Raw genomic sequence first — 17,363 nt, forward strand, 5'->3', positions numbered from 1 at the left:
AATACTGGCGACGAAGGTGGGATTTGCCCATTGTTATAAGATCTGAGCGATTGGCAGAGGGCAAGAACGAGCCGTAGCTGTGGAAAAAAAAAATTTTTTTTCCTCACAACTTTGGGGATACAGCCGGCTGCCTGAAGATGGCCAACATGCTGCCCGTTTTCTCTCCATTCGTCCCATCATCCGATAAATGGGACGAATATATTCAGAGGTTTGAATGTTTCCTACACGCTAATGACCTAGCGGACCTATCGGGCCCGAGAAAACGAGGCTATTTTTTAAGCTCATGTGGCAGCGAGGTTTTCAGTACCGCTCGAGCCCTCGCTGCCCCGCAACAAGTTTTTGACGTGACATGGGAATCCTTACTGGAGAAGCTGAGGGACCATTACTCTCCCGCCCCATCCCGAATCGCCCGACGCCGCGCATTCCGGAACTGCGTCCAAAGAGAAGGAGAGACCGTTAACGCATTCATGGCGTCCCTAAGAGTTGCCGCGCTGCAGTGCGAGTTTCAGGACCTAGATGACATGCTTCTGGACCAATTGGTCTGTGGACTCCGAGACTTGCGCCTTCAACGGCGCCTCCTTGCAAAGAAGGACGTAGATTTGGCCACTGCGATAGCTGAGGCGAGGGCAGCAGAAATGGCCGACGACTCGGCCGCTGTGCTCCAGAAGGGATCCCTGGCAACTGATCGGCCGCTAGGCGTCCACTATGAGGAAACCAGCCGAGACGACTCATCTACGGATGATGTGGACGTTCGCCGTCTAAATCTCCGTCAGGGGCGGCGACGGGACCTCCCTGACAAGCGCCCACCAACACTATGCGTGGGCTGTGGCGGAGACCACCCCCGAGGCGACTGTAGGTTCAAGACAGCTGTGTGCCGCCGCTGCGGTAAAAGGGGGCACTTAGCACGAGTCTGCAGGGCCGCCCTGCCGGCCTACGATGACACCCAAGAGCGAACCAAGGCACGGAAACCACCTGGGAGGCCTTTGCCACACCAACGGGACTGTTTCACTATCTCCCGTTTTGACGATGAAGCCGTCAGTTTCGCTACCACCGCGGCACCCGCCAACAAAATACACCTGACGGTGCGGCTTGAAGGAGCGCCGTGCGATATGGAAGTGGATACCGGATCGTCACGGTCGCTCATCGCCTGGTCCACCTTGAAGCGACTCCTGCCGCAGCTGCAACAAGAATGTCTTCAACCCTGCCCTGTCACCTTGCGAGATTATCAGGGCAGAATGATTCCCACCCTGGGTGTGGGCCGATTCAGGGTAGCCTACCATAAATTTGAAGGCAGCCTGCCACTGATTGTGGTCAGGAGTAACCTGCCATCCCTCCTGGGATTGGACTGGTTTGCTGCCCTGGGGTTAGATGTCATAGGGGTTCACGCCACTCACCTTGACAGAATGTCGGAATTAGCCAGCGAGTTCGCTGACGTGTTTGGAGACAACCTTGGTAAATATAACGGCACTCCGGTATCTCTTCAATTAGACCCCCAGGTGTTGCCTATTCGGCTGAAGCCACGGAGGGTGCCCCTAGCGCTCCGCCCGAGGGTAGATGAGCAATTAGACAAACTGATAGCCCAGGGAGTTTTAGTTCCCATAGACCATTCCAAGTGGGAAACCCCCATTGTAACCCCCCTTAAGCCGGACGGATCCGTACGGATCTGCGCTGACTATAAGGGGACTATTAATAAGGCCCTCCAAGCTAACCCATACCCTGTCCCGGTCGTGCAACATTTACTCCACTCCCTTGGGCAGGGGCGAATTTTTGCTAAGCTGGATTTAGCACAAGCCTATCAGCAGCTCCCGGTGGATGAGGAGACTGCGTTAGCGCAGACCATCGTCACCCATCGGGGGGCGTTTAAGTGCACCCGACTCCAGTTCGGAGTCTGCGTGGCACCGGGGATTTTCCAGGGGCTTATGGAACGCTTGCTCCATGGGCTCCCTGGAGTTGTCCCTTACTTTGATGACGTTCTGGTGTCCGGAAGCGACATGCCAGACCTAGTCTCCAAAGTAAGGGCAGTGCTAACCTGTCTCCGCAAAGCTGGATTGAGGCTTAGAAAGGACAAATGTCAGATAGGGGTACCCCAAGTTGAATTCTTGGGGTTCCTTGTGGATGCCAACGGCATCCATCCAACTCCCTCAAAGGTCGAAGCAATTCAAAATGCTCCAACGCCCACCACTAAATCTGACCTTCAAGCTTTCCTAGGTCTCCTCAACTTCTACGCTATCTTTCTCCCACACAAGGCGACGGTGGCTGAGCCACTACATCGCCTCCTAGACGCCGGTGCCCCCTGGAAATGGACTCAAACCGAAGCAGCTTCTTTTGAAGCTGTCAAACGGCTCCTCACATCTTCCGCCGTTTTAGTGCAGTATGACGAGAAGCTGCCCCTGTCACTCACTTGTGACGCTTCCCCATATGGGGTGGGGGCTGTCCTCAGCCACCTGCTCCCAAATGGGTCTGAGGCCCCCATAGCATTCTACTCCCGTACTCTCTCTCCAGCTGAACGGAATTATAGTCAGCTGGATAGGGAGGCCCTTGCAATTGTGGCGGGAATCAAGCGATTCCACAACTACCTGTATGGCCGTTTCTTTTCCTTGGTCACTGACCATAAGCCTTTACTAGGCCTACTGGCTAGTGACCGCCCCACCCCTCAAATACTGTCACCGCGCATGTCGCGGTGGACGGAGTTCCTTGCCGCGTATTCCTATCAGCTTATACACAAACCCGGCAAGGAGATTAGACACGCTGATGCCCTTAGCCGTTGTCCCCTTCCAACTTCGTTAGAAGACCCTGCCCCTTCTCTGCCAGTGCTCCTGATAGAGGAAGCAAACTCCCCTATCACCGCACTGGACATCTGCAGGGAGTCCGCTAAGGACCCCATATTAGCGCAAATCCTTGATTGGACGCGCCGGGGCTGGCCCAGAGGACCCATAGGACCTGAATTCCTCCCTTATGCCCGCAGACAATGCGAATTGTCTGTTCAAAAGGGATGCTTACTCTGGGGAAACCGGGTGGTGGTTCCCCCAGCCCTCAGAACACCCGTATTAGAATGCCTCCACATGGCCCACCCTGGTATTGGGAGGATGAAGGCCCTGGGTCGCGGCTATGTCTGGTGGCCAAAGCTTGACCATGACATAGAGACCTGGGTTGGCCTATGCCAACTATGCCAAGGCTCCAGAGCAACACCTCCAGCGGCGCCAACCCTGGATTGGGAGACCCCGCGAGGGCCATGGGCGCGAATCCATCTGGATCTCGCTGGGCCGTTCATGGGGCAAACATTTTTAGTGGTGGTGGATGCTTACTCCAAGTGGGTAGAGTTATTCCTAATGCAATCCACCACCTCGGACGCCGTAGTCAGGGTCCTAGACAAACTTTTCACAACGTTCGGACTTCCAGATGTGCTAGTGACGGATAATGGGCCCCAATTCACATCGGCCTCTTTCCTACAGTTCCTGGCATTACGGGGGATCCGGCATGCCCCCACGGCCCCCTTCCATCCGGCGGCTAATGGCCGTGCAGAAAGGGCCGTACGGTCAGCCAAGGAAGCCTTAGGCCGCCTGGGCACTTCACATTGGCAGCAGAAGGTAAACAGGTATCTACTAGCCCAACACACTACCCCGTGCCCGATATCCAAGGTAAGCCCCGCAGAATTACTAATGGGGCGACGATTAAGGACTGTGCTTGATCGATTGCACCCCACTTACATGCCAGAGAAGCCCCAAGAGCCCCGTAGCGGGGCCCGAGCATTTGTTAATGGGGACCCTATATTCGCGCAAAACTTTGAAGGGCGAACAAAGTGGCTACCCGGTTACGTCATTCAATTGACTGGACCATACTCTTATAGGGTCCAGCTCACCGATGGAAGGATTTGGAGGCGACACATCAATCAACTAAGGCGCAGAGAAATAGGCGACGCAAACCAACAGCAACAACATCAGCTGCCTGCGCAGACCGATGAAATTCCACAAATCGAGCTGCCAACGGCGCAGGCTTCGCTTACACCAAACCCATGCGACTTCCCAAACCTCCCTGCCAACTGCCCGTCACCGCGCAACACCGGAGCGTTCTCGGCGGCTGACATACCTGATAATCCATCGGTTCCGGTTCCCGAGAGTCCAGCTCCTCCTCCATCCACGCCTCCTCCGGTAGTTCTTCAGAGCCTGCCTCCAGCTCCTCCCTCGAACGCCCCGACCTCAGGACTGAGGCGCTCGGGGCGGAGTCGACGACGCCCTGCGTATTTAGCCGACTACGCTTGCGCGGTCCGGGGGTTGAGGGGTGTTAAGTCCTCGCCCTTACGACCTGTCTGCCGCAGCCAGGATAGAGGAAATGTTCTGATTGGCTGCGGCGCAGGCAACAAGAAAAGCGGGAAGTGGGAAGCGCGCCTATTGGTTCCTCCCTGACAGCCGGGTTCCTTTAGCTGTCAGTGCGAGCTCTTCTTGTCAGAAGTCTCTGGCAAGCTCGGGAGCTGTTTAGAGTTGTGTGTATTGCCAGTTAATAAAGGTTAGTTGTTTCAGCCTGGCGTCTGTCCATCTGTCGATCTCAGATCTTAATAGTGAGCATTCTGAAAGCATGACTTATGTGCACTGCTTCAATTCTTCCACAGAATCATTTTAAAAGCCTTTCTTCAACATATCTTCTAATATATAATTATGTTGCTTACCCAGAATATATGCATTTTAGTGTATGAATCCTCACGAATTAAGGCAAACATGTGACCCTGCTTAATATTGCAGGATCCAATCTGAGTCTGTCACGGGACCACTGGGGAGAGGGGGGGGAGTCCCTTGAGGATGGGCTCCAGCACCATCCTCAAGGATGGAAGCTTGGAAGAATAAACCTCTGGTTCCAGTGACAGACTCAGATTGGATTCTGTATAAATTCTGTCTGTGATTTTGTGTTTTGCTAAGGGCGGCCCTACAGTTTCCGTTAAAATGTACCGTCTTGCTCCGTGCTTACTGAATGACCCCAAAACAAAATCTGTAAATCAGTTCACAATGTGTGTTACGACAATATCTTCATTAGACAAAACTCAAAGGTCACAAAACTTTTGCAAGCTATTGAGATCCCCCGGACTCTTCATCAGATAAGGGGATTTTTAAAAATGCTAAGCGCAAGGAGAGGAAGGGGAAAACTGCACTGTTGATATCCATACCTAACATGCCTGCTTGGGTAACTTCTGTTCTTCTCTGGAATTATTTCTCCTCCTCTAGATTGCCTTGGTATTGCTTCTCCCCTTCGCACCGAGCGAAAGACATCATGTCAGGTCTGTCGCTGCTGTCTTTTGTATACTTAGGATCCCAGTTCAGATAGAATAAAAAAGTTCGCTTTTGTTTGATGCAGTTCCAGATTTCATTTATTCTTGGCTGGAAATTGCACCTGACCCTCGAGAAACACGGCAAGAACCACATTCCAAAACAGGGAATTTTAATTAAAAATTAAAACGTACATTTATATGTGATTATAATTAAATACAAAAGTTAAATTTTATTTAATGAATACATTTTATTTATTGCCATCCCGCTATCTCTTTGCAAAAACAGCACGATTTGGAAGCTGGGAGAGTTTGCAACTTTCTGAGAACCGCCCATGCGGAGGTAACATGACCCGCGTATTACATTCAAGCCCTAGATTTAAGAAAGCGAAAGCCAACGTTGCGTAGTAGGCTGGGAATTGCCGTCCGCTGGTTTGGCTGCGGGCGATTTTTTCCCCCTTTTTATCAGGCACTGCGCGGGGCAGCTAATCGCAGAACCGGCGAAGGGGTCTTTCTTCCCTCTTGCGTCGCATTGGCTTCTCGGGAAGATTTCGCTACTTACTGCTTACTGCCACCGTCGCCACCACCACCGCCCGAGGCTTGCAACGGGCGACGGATGGGCCGCTTGCGCTGCGTTGGGAATCATGATGCCCGGGGAGACCCCACCTGCGGCCAACACGGCGGCGATCGCGGCGGAGGCGGCCACGGCCTGCGCCAACTGCGAAGCCCTTCAGCAGGTGGAGCTTTTCATCTTTAGCCCCTTTGCCCCTTGCAGACCGTCGTGCTAGGGCGGGGGGGGGGATGTGTTTTTACCGTATTGGGCAGCCCTGTTTTAAGACGGCCTTGTTGAATGAATGTGTTTTAGGGACGGAGCGAAGTAGGCGGGGAGCGAATTGGTCTTGTGAATGGTTCGATTTTCTTGGGCTCTCTTAAAATTCCTAAATATTTTTGCATCCTCCAGCATGGGGTGAGCTGTCCACTTTTGTATTCATCAGGACAGGAGTCTCCAACCTTGGCAACTTTAAGACTTGTGGACTTCAGCTCCCAGAGTTTTGCTGGCTGAGGAACTCTGGGAATTGAAGTTCACAAGACTTAAAGTTGCCAAGGCTGGAGACCCCTGCATCAGGAGACAAGAGTTGGAAGGGACCTTGGAGGTCTTCTAGTCCAACCCTCTGCTCAAGCACGAAACCTTATGCCATTTCAGACAAATGATGGTCCAATCTTTTCTTTAAAATCTCCAGTGTTGGAACATTCACAACTTCTGAAGACAAGTTGTTCCACTGAGCTATTGTTAACTATCAGGAAACTTCTCCTTAGATCTAGTTTCTCTTCTTCATTAATTTCCACCCATTGCTTCTTGTCCTGCCCTCAGGTGCTTTTGGGAACAGCTTGAGTCCCTCTTCTTTGTGGCAGCCCCTGGGATATTGGAACACTGCTATCATGTCACCCCTAGTCCTTCTTTTCATTAAACTAGACATACCCAATTCCAGCAACCGTCCTTTATAAGTTTTAGCCTCCAGTCCCTAATCATCTTTTTTTGCTCTTCTCTGCATTCTTTCTAGAGTCTCAACGTCTTTTTTATATTGTGGCAACTGAAACCAGATGCAGTATTCCAAGTTTGGCCTTGCCAAGGCATTATAAAGTGGTATTAACATTTCATGTGATCTTCATTCTATATCTCTGTTTATGCAGCCTAGAACTATGTTGGCTTTTTTGACAGCACACTTCTGGCTTATATTTAAGTGGTTGTCCACTAGGACTCCAGGATCCCTCTCACAGTTACTATTATTGAGCTAGGTACCACCTACACTATATCTGTGCATTTGTTTTTTCTTGCCAAAATATAAAACCTTTTCTCTACATTGAATTTCATTTTGTTAAATAGGGCCCAGTGTTCAAGTCTATCAAGATCCTTCTGTATCTTAAGCCTCTCTGTATCAATTTTTGATCATTTTCTAATCTCAGGAATACACTGATCGTTGCCCTCATTGGATTGTCAATGTAATTTTGGGGTGATAGTTGCCCTTGCTCAATTGTGCTGAATTTTTTTGCTTAAGTTCCTTGGAAATGTAATTTGCCTTTAAAGCAAAACAAAATTCCACATATTCATTGTTCTAGTATTTTGTAGGTTTTGCCAATTTAGAACTGAGAAATTTAATATGTTTAATTAAATTAAATTAATATCTTATATATGTTATCCAATCTTAGAAACAGAATGTTTATTTCAGCACTATGGTATGAGTTCTGAAGTCGCCCCAGAAAGAAGTATGTGTAATGTAACCAAGGAATACTGTATTTAAATCTCTCCTTTCAATACGATTTTGCTTTCTTGAGAGTAACCCCCTTGCCAGATTTCCATCTGATTTAATATAATGTAAGTGGAGATGTACAGTATCAATGTTAATATTAGAGTCTATAACTTTTACTCATTATGAAACTATTCCTACTGCGTTTAATAATCAATGTATACTTAAAATACTAGAATTCATTTTTTCAAGTGACATTGATGTCCAAATGATCAGGTTGGATTCCATCATAAAGAAGTTTCATGAATTTTACAATAATTGCTGTTGTCTAGGTATTTTGAATACTATTTAGGTTGAAAAAAACACCATAGGAATATGAATCAGAAAAGTGAGCTGATTCATATTCCTAAAGTTTTTTCGTCTTAAAACAGTTTTCAAAATATCCTATCATCTCTTAATTATTTTTTGCTTTTATTTGTTTGTTTTGATGTCTGTTTCTAACCAATAAATTGTTTAGAACCTCAAACATTTCTTTTTAGATGAATAATTTTTTTATCCTTTTTATTGTACTCTTCATTCTTTTTACCTTAGTTTTTGACTTTCTTTCACTTTTCCATGCCATCATAAATTAATGTTCTTTCTTAAAATTATTATTAGTTTGCTTGTGGTGCTATTTATTAATTTTTTTTAATCAATTTAGATCTTCAAGTGAAACTCTGACTCAGCAGAATTCTCTCTCCCTCCCTCTCTCTCTCTTCCCTACAATAAGAGCTTGATAAGGTCCAGGGGCTGATTTAAATTCCTTGTGATCTATGATTTTTTATTTTTTATTTTGCTAAAGTGCTTATTTACTCATGCTACATTTACAAAGCAAGAGTGCATTTTCAGCTTTTCATTCCAGTTAAGGCTTTGTTAGTCTGCTTTCCAAGACATAAAATCTTTATTTTTGTCTACAAGAACAAGATGTTTCAACAAGAATCTAATAAAATTCTACTCTATATATATTATATTATATTATATGTTATATATATTAATTTCTTTAAAGTAGTCTGTAGAAATTGTAGCCATGAACCTGCTAATCTCTCTACAGCACATCATTTATTTTTTTCACATGGTTATTGTATGATGAATGAAAGCAAACTACAAAAACTAATACCATTGGAAGTTTTGCTCAGTATTAGATGACACAAGTGTTCTGTTTATGATGCCTCATTTGCCCAAGCACATTCTATTTTCCTATTAAAATATTTAGGTCAGTTTGGCATATAAACTGAAACAATTGAGTTTATATAGTATCTTTGCACATATTTTTTTTACAAAGTAACAAATCCACTGACTATTGAATAGTCTGTTCTGCTCACAAAACCTTAGGTCAAACAAGTCATAAAACGGAGCTGGTCATTCACCTAACAAGAAAGCATTCTGTTTAAGGGTAATTCTTCCTTGTTACAACCAAGCCTAACCTGGCTATTTAGAAGCTATCTATACCTAAGTATTGGACTTGATTTGTAGTAGAATCCTTATCTATAATTCTTAGAATCTAAGAAATAGACTTCTGGAGTAGGCACCTCTCTGAGCTTTCTCCATTGATTCTGGTGTTTGGATTTACTTCAAAACATTGTATTAGGTGGACGTAAAGCAAAAAAGGTTTCTGTTTACAAGTTGAATTGTGATTTCCCCATTCCAGTAAGTATTATTAGGCATTCAGTACACTGCTTGCACCTTTCCATCGGTGGAATATAGAAAACAGTACAATGACTTGCAAAGTTATACATAGATTAGAGATTTTAGCTTGCACAGAAGTGTGCTTGTGGTAAAAGTGGTTTTAAATCTGACTAGTATTGCCCTTACCAAGTAATTGCCCTTATCATTAGCAGGGAATAATGTATTATTTTGACTGTTAATCCAATCTACAGGTTTTCTGTAGAGGTGTTTCCAAGTTGAAATGATTAGCAGATGATATCACCATTTGAAACCTTGGTACTATTTCAAGTGGGCTCATTAATGGGAACATGAAAGGAGCCCCTAACTGGGCAGGGGATGCCCAGTTAGGGGCTCCTTTCATGTTCCCATTAATGAGCCCATTTGAAGTGGTACTAAGGTTTCAAATAGGCAGGTTGGAAGGAGATGGAGCAGATGACAGGAGTTCACCTCACCACATAGCAGCACTTGGGTCTCGAACATGGGTCTGCGGATTGTCAACCCAGCATTCTAACCACATGAGCCATTGCGCTGTTGATTAGAGCAATAATGGTCAATAAAGTTTGATATTTATGGGTACTTCTTATGATCACTATCCACATGAAAGACTGTAATTTGGAATATCAAAAGAATAAATTCATGAGTTAAGGACAGGATTTAATATGAAAAATGAACAAAAGTAAAATAGATAAAATATAAGAAAATAGATAAGCTGTATAGCTGTGGTATTTAGGGTATTTAGGGAATGATGGTTACTAAATGAAGGTAGTCTAATATAGAATTGAATACATGTAAAGAAGCAAAGTTGTAGGTTTAATTATGAAAGGACTAAAAGTCAGATGGTATGAATTGGTGTCATGGTTGTGGTTAATAGGAAAGGAGAGATTTATAAGATGGCAATAGTTTTATGTTATGCTGTAGTGAATGGTAGCAGTGGAAAATAGACATTTGGGGAAAATTATGCAATATTGTAAATGAATGTGATCAAGGGGAAAAAAGAGAAACAGGAAAAGTGATTGTTCCATTTGGAGAAAAACATAAGAATGTGAATGTAACTGTTGAATATCTGCTTAGAAAAAGGCCTGTTTATTTTGAATATTTATGTTTAAGCATAAATCTGCTTATAGATAGATATTTGTTCTTATTCTTTCTTTCCAGTATTAACATTCAACCCCAATCATAGAGTCCAAATGGATCACAGTCAGTAAAAAGTTAATAATTCAAATAACCACACACAGTTCAAAAATCCATTTCAGATGTCTAATTAAAATAGAACTAAATCCAACAATTCCTCAAACCATAAAGTTAAGGAAACCCCCTTGTACTCTAAATAACTAGCAAAACAAAATCATTTTTACCTTACTACCAAAATGATGGGGTAGTGACTCAAAAAAAACCTGTACCATAATTCTTCTTCTCTTCTTTTTTATTGTGTGTATGGGGACTAATACTTAAGCACTCCACCGTCCCAGGACTATATGTTGGGTGCTTGACAACTGGCTTGCATTTAAAATCAGTTGCACCGTCCCACAGATAAATGACTTCAATTTTTGCCATTTTTATGCCCATTGCATATGTTGGATTTGCTGAACAGCCACATGGTTCACTTAAAGTCCATGTAGTTTGCATTGCATTGTTAAGCAAATTACATGGTGGTGGTGTCATTTTTTTTTTATTAGTTTATAACAGTGGTAGTCAACCTGGTCCCTACCACCCACTAGTGGGCGTTCCAGCTTTCATGGTGGCCAGGAGGGGTTTTGTCCGACACTGAAGCACTTTCCTTTTTTTTAATTTAATTGACTTTTTAAAAAAATTTCATAGCATTATTTAAAAACATTTTCATTAGGTTTCAGAAAATTCCCCGTGACAATTTAAATTTCTGAAAATATACTATTTGTATCGCCCGCGCATAAGTTTAGTTCACGTTACATAAGTGAAAATAAATGGCTCTATAGTGCGACCACAAGCAAAAGAGCCTTGTCCCAGTATAGCTCCCGCATCTCCCGTGGTTAGAAAATTTTACTACTAACAAGATACAAAAGTGGGTGGTAAGTATAAAAAGGTTGACTACCCCGGTTTATAATATAAAATACATAAAAACTAATAAAAAAACCTTTCCAATCATCAAAAAATAGTTGTCATAATAAAGTCAAATCAGATCACTTGCTTAATAACCTACAACAAAATTCTGGGCTCAATTGTGGTTGCAAGTTGAGAACTACCTGAATAAGGACTGGGAGATTAATGTCTACCAGCAACAGCAAAGATGAAATCCAACATCAAACCTGAAATTTATTTTCTGTTGTGGCTTTTATGCTGCCCCAATCAAAAATAACTGAACAATTTCAATGAGATCTAGAAACTCAAAAGCAATAATGTTGAACAATAGGGTGGATAGCATATCAGCTGTATACTCAGCCTGTCCGCACAACCCAATTTCAAATAGATTTACTCACATCCAGTCATGTCAATAACAGGGCACCTGATAACTATCTCCCATTTGTCACAAGTTCTATTAAACCAGGGGTCCCCAACCTTGGCAATTTTAAGCCTGATGGACTTCAACTCCCAGAATTCCCCAGCCAGCTTTGTTGGCTGGGGTATTCTGGGAGTTGAAGTCCTTCCGGTTTAAAGTTGCCAAGGTTGGGGACCCCTGTTTTAAACTATATCCAGTTTGTTGGGTTCAAGACACCAAAATAGCTAACAGCAACCCTGGTCCCTAAACAATGTACACAAGCACTCGCATAACCTATTAACTATTGCTATTTTCCACTCTTCCCCACTGCTGCTACAACTTCTGCTACTCTACCTACTACTCCTTGTGAGTAATGCTAGAGAAAAACATCCTTTTCTGGCTGCTTTAGGCTGTCTTACATTTTTACACACTCCTTCCTCTCTCCCTCTTTCTCTCATTCTATCTCCCACACACACTCAATAATTATTTCATAGCAAAGTTTTTATAATTAACCTTGCCACGCTGTCCTTGGGGAGAGGGTTTAAAGAGAAGGGAAGAAAGCAACATAGGTGCTGCCAATTTTCTGGGCAACCTGTTCTCAGATTACTATAACCTCCACCATCCCAGCATTATGTGATTACCAAAACTGAGACAGATGTCAGATATGGCACTTCTTTATTCTTGCCCAAACAGTTCTCAGTTATACATGCAAAATCTTCGTAATGATCCCTAAGAAAGTATTTTGAACAAGGTCTTATTACACATGAATTCACTAAAAGCAGCCTGAGGCCAAATAAAGGGAATTCAGCTTCCTGTAGTCTAGGAAGCAGTTGCACTAAAAGATGGGATAGGTATCAGCCAGTCTTCTGTAATCTGACTCCTGTCATGTCTCTTTAGTTATAAGCCTTCCCATATCCATATTTCTTTCTGAGCACTCAATCCTCCCCTCTCAACCCAACTGGAGTTGATTACTATGAGAATGAGTGCTTAAGCATGTGTAATAAAGAAGAAATGGGATGAACAGTAAATGGATGCTGAATGACTGAGAATGCTGAATAGAGAAGTGAATAATTAGTGTGAAAGAAGTACATTGAGGTGGCTTGGTAATATAAAGAGAATGAACGAGGATTAAACTACAAAATAAATAGATGAAGAAAGAATTAATGAAAAAACCAAGATGGTTGTGGTGATAGAAGATAATAGCTTTCGAAAGAGCTTACACTTGCTCACACTTGTTCACATATTCATTCACATTTCTTGTATAGCAATTTTTGGGTTTGGTTTACCATGTTATTTTTCTAATACAATCTTACCTATAATGGTGTTAAATCTTTCTAGCTTTTTTTAAAATAAAATTACTGCAGCAGATTAAAACTTATTAAAAATGTCTTGTATAAAGGAGTGTTTCTATCAAATCTTTAGTTTGATTTAAAATATTTTTATATAATAGTTTTTATAAAATAGTTTTTATGAGAGTGCAAACTTAACAGTGATTCGGAAAAACGGTTCAGAATTTGTGCAAGTGCTGCACTTCTTTGCTGTGGATGAAGGCAGACCATCTAGAAAAAAGGTTGTACAAGGTCCAAAGCACTTTATCTAAATCATTTTCAAAGTCTGACAGCTCTAACAAATATTCTTAATAATTTGTTATCCTTTTTTTGCAGAATTTGAATGAATATATTGCTGCATTAATAGCTTTAAAACAAAAAATAATTGATGCTGAGTAAGTACCTTTTCATCTATTTTTGGAAGCATTTATTTATTTTTGTAGTCCTAAACCATTGAATATAATTAGGGACTAGATGGGAGGCTAGGAATATGTGACAGTGCAAATAAATTGGGCATAATGAGCATAAGGAATCTAATATGGAATAATTCATGTTATAATCTGTAAGATTCTGATAGAATACTTTGGGGTATAACTTTAACTCATTTGGGGAGTTCTGTTATGTCCAACACTACTGTGGAAGATAGTGTGGTAAAGATGTCAACCTGATATACTTTGCTACTATGATAATAATGTTTTTCACATGGAATACCTATGATTCAAAAAGTGTTTGGAAACATTTTCACAGGAATATTCTTTGGAAGCCATTTTATACCAACCACTAATTAATTTTCACTGAAATAATTTTCTTCCAAGCACAGCTGATGTGCTGGTTTTCACTTCCTAAGGCCTAAAACATAAGTAGGCAACCTTTTGTCAGCCATGGGGTACAATTCTCTCCTATCAATTATATCTTTGCAAAATGTCTTATTGTGTCTTTTTGACACAATAACATTGTTAGAAGGGGTGGAGCAACTATTTGGGGCACATTTGGCCAGGTGAATGGGTTTAAACATTGGAATGGAAGCAAAATTTCCCTCCCATCCTCACCCTTACTTGGGAGAGAACCCAAGAAACTGCACTGTCAAATACGAGGCATTTTCCTGCCAAATGTTTGCAATATAATCTTGGATGATGGAGAACTGCAGATGAGCCATGGATTTCCAATGGAAGAGGGTGGCAGTGTAAAGGACCACTTTTTTTCTAGTCTAGTGTAGTGTCAAGGGATCTTTATGGAGAGGGCAAGGGATAATAAGATGACAAACCATACATCATGCCACAGATGTTGCAATGTACTGTATTTGCGTTGTATATAAGAGTGGCATGTGCATCATGACATTGCTACATTCATGTCATCTTTTTTGAGACATCCTGTGGACACCATAATCTAGCATTTCAATTTTGCACTGTAAAATGCCAGTAGTTCCTGTCAATTAATGTGTAGAAAGTAACAAGGGATGGCTAAAGATCCAGTGTATTAAGCATGGGAAATCTTTGGCTATGGTTGTCTTCCCGAATGCCTAAGGCTATTAACTCTTAGGCCTGGAAATGTGGCAGTGTGGAATCTTTGTTGGAGTTATGTGCAGAATTATGACTTTTATGGAAATTCAGCCATGCCAGTAATGTCTGTTTAAAGATATCATTCATCGTATTTATATAGTGACCTATCACATGTGACTGATAAAAAAAGTAAAAAACAGTGGTACAAAAACAATCAGAAGTATTTCTATTATGATTAAAAAGCAAGGAGAGGCAACAGATATTAACATCAGTAGAGCTACCTCAGCAATAATGATAAGTAGATAGGTAAGCAGACAGACAGACAGACAGAGGCTATGAGCATAGTATGTGCTCACTTAAGCACATGGGGAGCATTTCTCCCGCAATTGTGTGGCTCACCCCTCTACTGTTTACAGCCCTTGATATACTTACTTGGAAGCAATTTAGTCATCAAGGTGAAACAGATCCACATTTCCACTTTTGGGGATACATTTATAAAACAAAAATGTCTGCTATGAAATCAGATATCGAACATATATTTGCTCAAAAGGAAAAGAGAATGCCTTCCCTTTTCTTCTTCTAAATATAAGAGACCATTTTCTGTAACTACCAGACAATGATATTCAAGGTTTAGATTTTGTTCTCTTGCGTTATTTTTTTCCCCTTTGCCAGTCAGCAATCTGTCTTGTTCGTTTGCCATATGTGTTGCTTGTCATCTTATCCTTCTCTTGTCCTTTTCTTACAGCCAACTACTCGCAGAATACCAGCAAAAGTGCAATGATATCCTTTTCTGCATTAAAAAAACCTTCAATGCCTTGCTTTATCGTTGTAAATTTAAATTGTAGCATTTTCAACAGTGGGGTCGGAAGCTTCTAATAAGTGATGAGCAGTGTTTTGACGAAATACTGAAGTGCATATACTATATATTTTATTCATTCTGACTTCTGAAATCTTCCTGGTGTAATCTGCCTGGGCTTTGATTACCCAGAGTTGCATCAGGCATTAGCAGCTAGATAGGGAGCAGCAGCCGCAACTACTTTAGTAGAAAGCATCTGCCTTGTTTCCATGACAATGAGATTGTGTGGTGTTTGTGTGGGGAAGGGGTATCTGATAATTATTGTACTGCTCTGACTCTTCAGTCATCAAGCTATCTGATGACTTCAGGATTTTTTTTAAAAAAAAAATTGAATGCTGATACTTTTATACCAAATTTAAAATGCATGTCTGCTAGTAAAAAAGTAGGGATTAAGAGAAATAACCTATCCCTTATCCATTCAAAAATCCATGAATCAGTAATAGATATCTGGATATTGGCAAAAATCCCTAAAGGGATTTAAGGATTTTATAAAGAAATGTTGAATCAGTGAACTTCGAATTCCTTCCTTTGGCTTCTAACACTCGTGATCCTTAATTGATTCTGCATTGTCATAGGATTTGATCTCCTTCAGTTTTTCTCGCTCCCATTTCAAAGGTACCTTTAAGATTTTAACACCTTTTAACAACCTTCATTTCTTAATTCAGGTAGTACCCCAAGTTTCTCATTATGTTCTCTCTTTCCTTATTATGGATTCACACTTTCAAGAAATCTGTTCTCTTTTGAGAGGGTTTATTCCCCCCTCTTTTTTTCCCTGCTCTAGCATATGTAGCAAAAATAATCCAGTTTTCTTTAACAAGTCAGCACAGCTTCAGTTTGCTAAAAGGTAAGAATTTATTCTAGTTCAATTTTTCATTGTTTGGAATTGTATGAGTTTCTGGGTATTAATAGTTACTTATAATGTAAGTCTTCCCCAAGCAATATTGCATGACAAAATAGCTTCTGTAGAATTAATCTTTAAATACAATGTAGGATGTTCTGGCTTTATTGCTTCTTTGGGCCTTTGACAAAACAAATGCACAAAACAGAATTTCACTTGAGTTTTAAGTTTTGTTTTTTTTTAATCATGTTTAAAGCCGTACTTACTTTCTGTAAAGTTTCCTTTGTCCATTTCAGAGAAAACAGTACACTTCATCACCAAGTGGAACAAATGTTCCAGAAAATATCACCTCTGAAAAAGTGTCAAGAAGAGCTGGGATCTCTAAAAGCAGAACTAGAAGAGAAAAAGGTAACTTCCTCTTTTTTGAAATAGAGATCCATATTGTTTAGAGGCACTGCATTTTTGTTTGTTTTTTTAAACATTAAAATAAATTATGATTTGTACCTGGAAATTTATGCATAAAGTTTTTGTTAAAAAAATTATTACTTGGAAATTTGCATGCCTTGATACCATAGTAAGTCAAGACTAGGATTTGAAAAGTTAGCTTACACTCATTTGTTGACTAGCAGCTGTAAATTGTAACTCTGTAATTAAGATTGTATATTATTTATAATTATAAAATCTAAAAAAAACAAATGAGGTAGTGTAAGTTGCTGGAGATTTAACACTTCACTGTGCTGTTTCAGCCATAAGTCCATCTTTTATCTCAATGGGCCTTCTTTTCTGATTTGTATCATCTCATGCCTAGTACATTGTGATGAACATACAGGCTAACTAGGAGGACTGTTAGCAGTAAATATTAGTGAGTAGATGGGTGACTTTAGTTGTCGATTTTTACTTCATTAGCAGTTCCAGAAACCTGCTTTTGCCTCATCCTTAAATGTAGCATTAAAATTTCAACCTTTTGGGATGCACATTGACAAACTAATGTGGCTCATCATAGACACAAAATAAAAAAAATGAACATGTTAATGCCTTATGACTGATTATTATACAGTAATGAGAGGTTTTGCAGGGTCATGGTATGAATTAAGAAACACAGATGAATTGTCCAAAAGATCTATGAACACAAAAATTTCCATCTATATGCATATACATATATACATGTATTCATATTGTCTTTTTT

At 41.5% G+C, this 17,363-nt stretch overlaps 1 protein-coding gene across 1 annotated transcript in view; it reads left to right on the top strand.

Moving 5' to 3' along the window:
• The first annotated feature begins 5,750 nt into the window (after positions 1 to 5,750).
• Positions 5,751 to 17,363, top strand: part of ICE1 (interactor of little elongation complex ELL subunit 1) — a 37,320-nt gene continuing 25,707 nt past the window's right edge. The window contains exons 1-5 of the mRNA XM_058176545.1: positions 5,751 to 5,991; positions 13,321 to 13,379; positions 15,229 to 15,263; positions 16,165 to 16,183; positions 16,474 to 16,585. Coding sequence (XP_058032528.1) covers positions 5,899 to 5,991; positions 13,321 to 13,379; positions 15,229 to 15,263; positions 16,165 to 16,183; positions 16,474 to 16,585 — 318 coding nt within the window. The 5' untranslated portion in view covers positions 5,751 to 5,898. The remainder of the gene's footprint in view (positions 5,992 to 13,320; positions 13,380 to 15,228; positions 15,264 to 16,164; positions 16,184 to 16,473; positions 16,586 to 17,363) is intronic.

Source organism: Ahaetulla prasina, chromosome 3 (assembly GCF_028640845.1).
Source record: "Ahaetulla prasina isolate Xishuangbanna chromosome 3, ASM2864084v1, whole genome shotgun sequence".
In the NCBI taxonomy this organism is placed as follows: domain Eukaryota; kingdom Metazoa; phylum Chordata; class Lepidosauria; order Squamata; family Colubridae; genus Ahaetulla; species Ahaetulla prasina.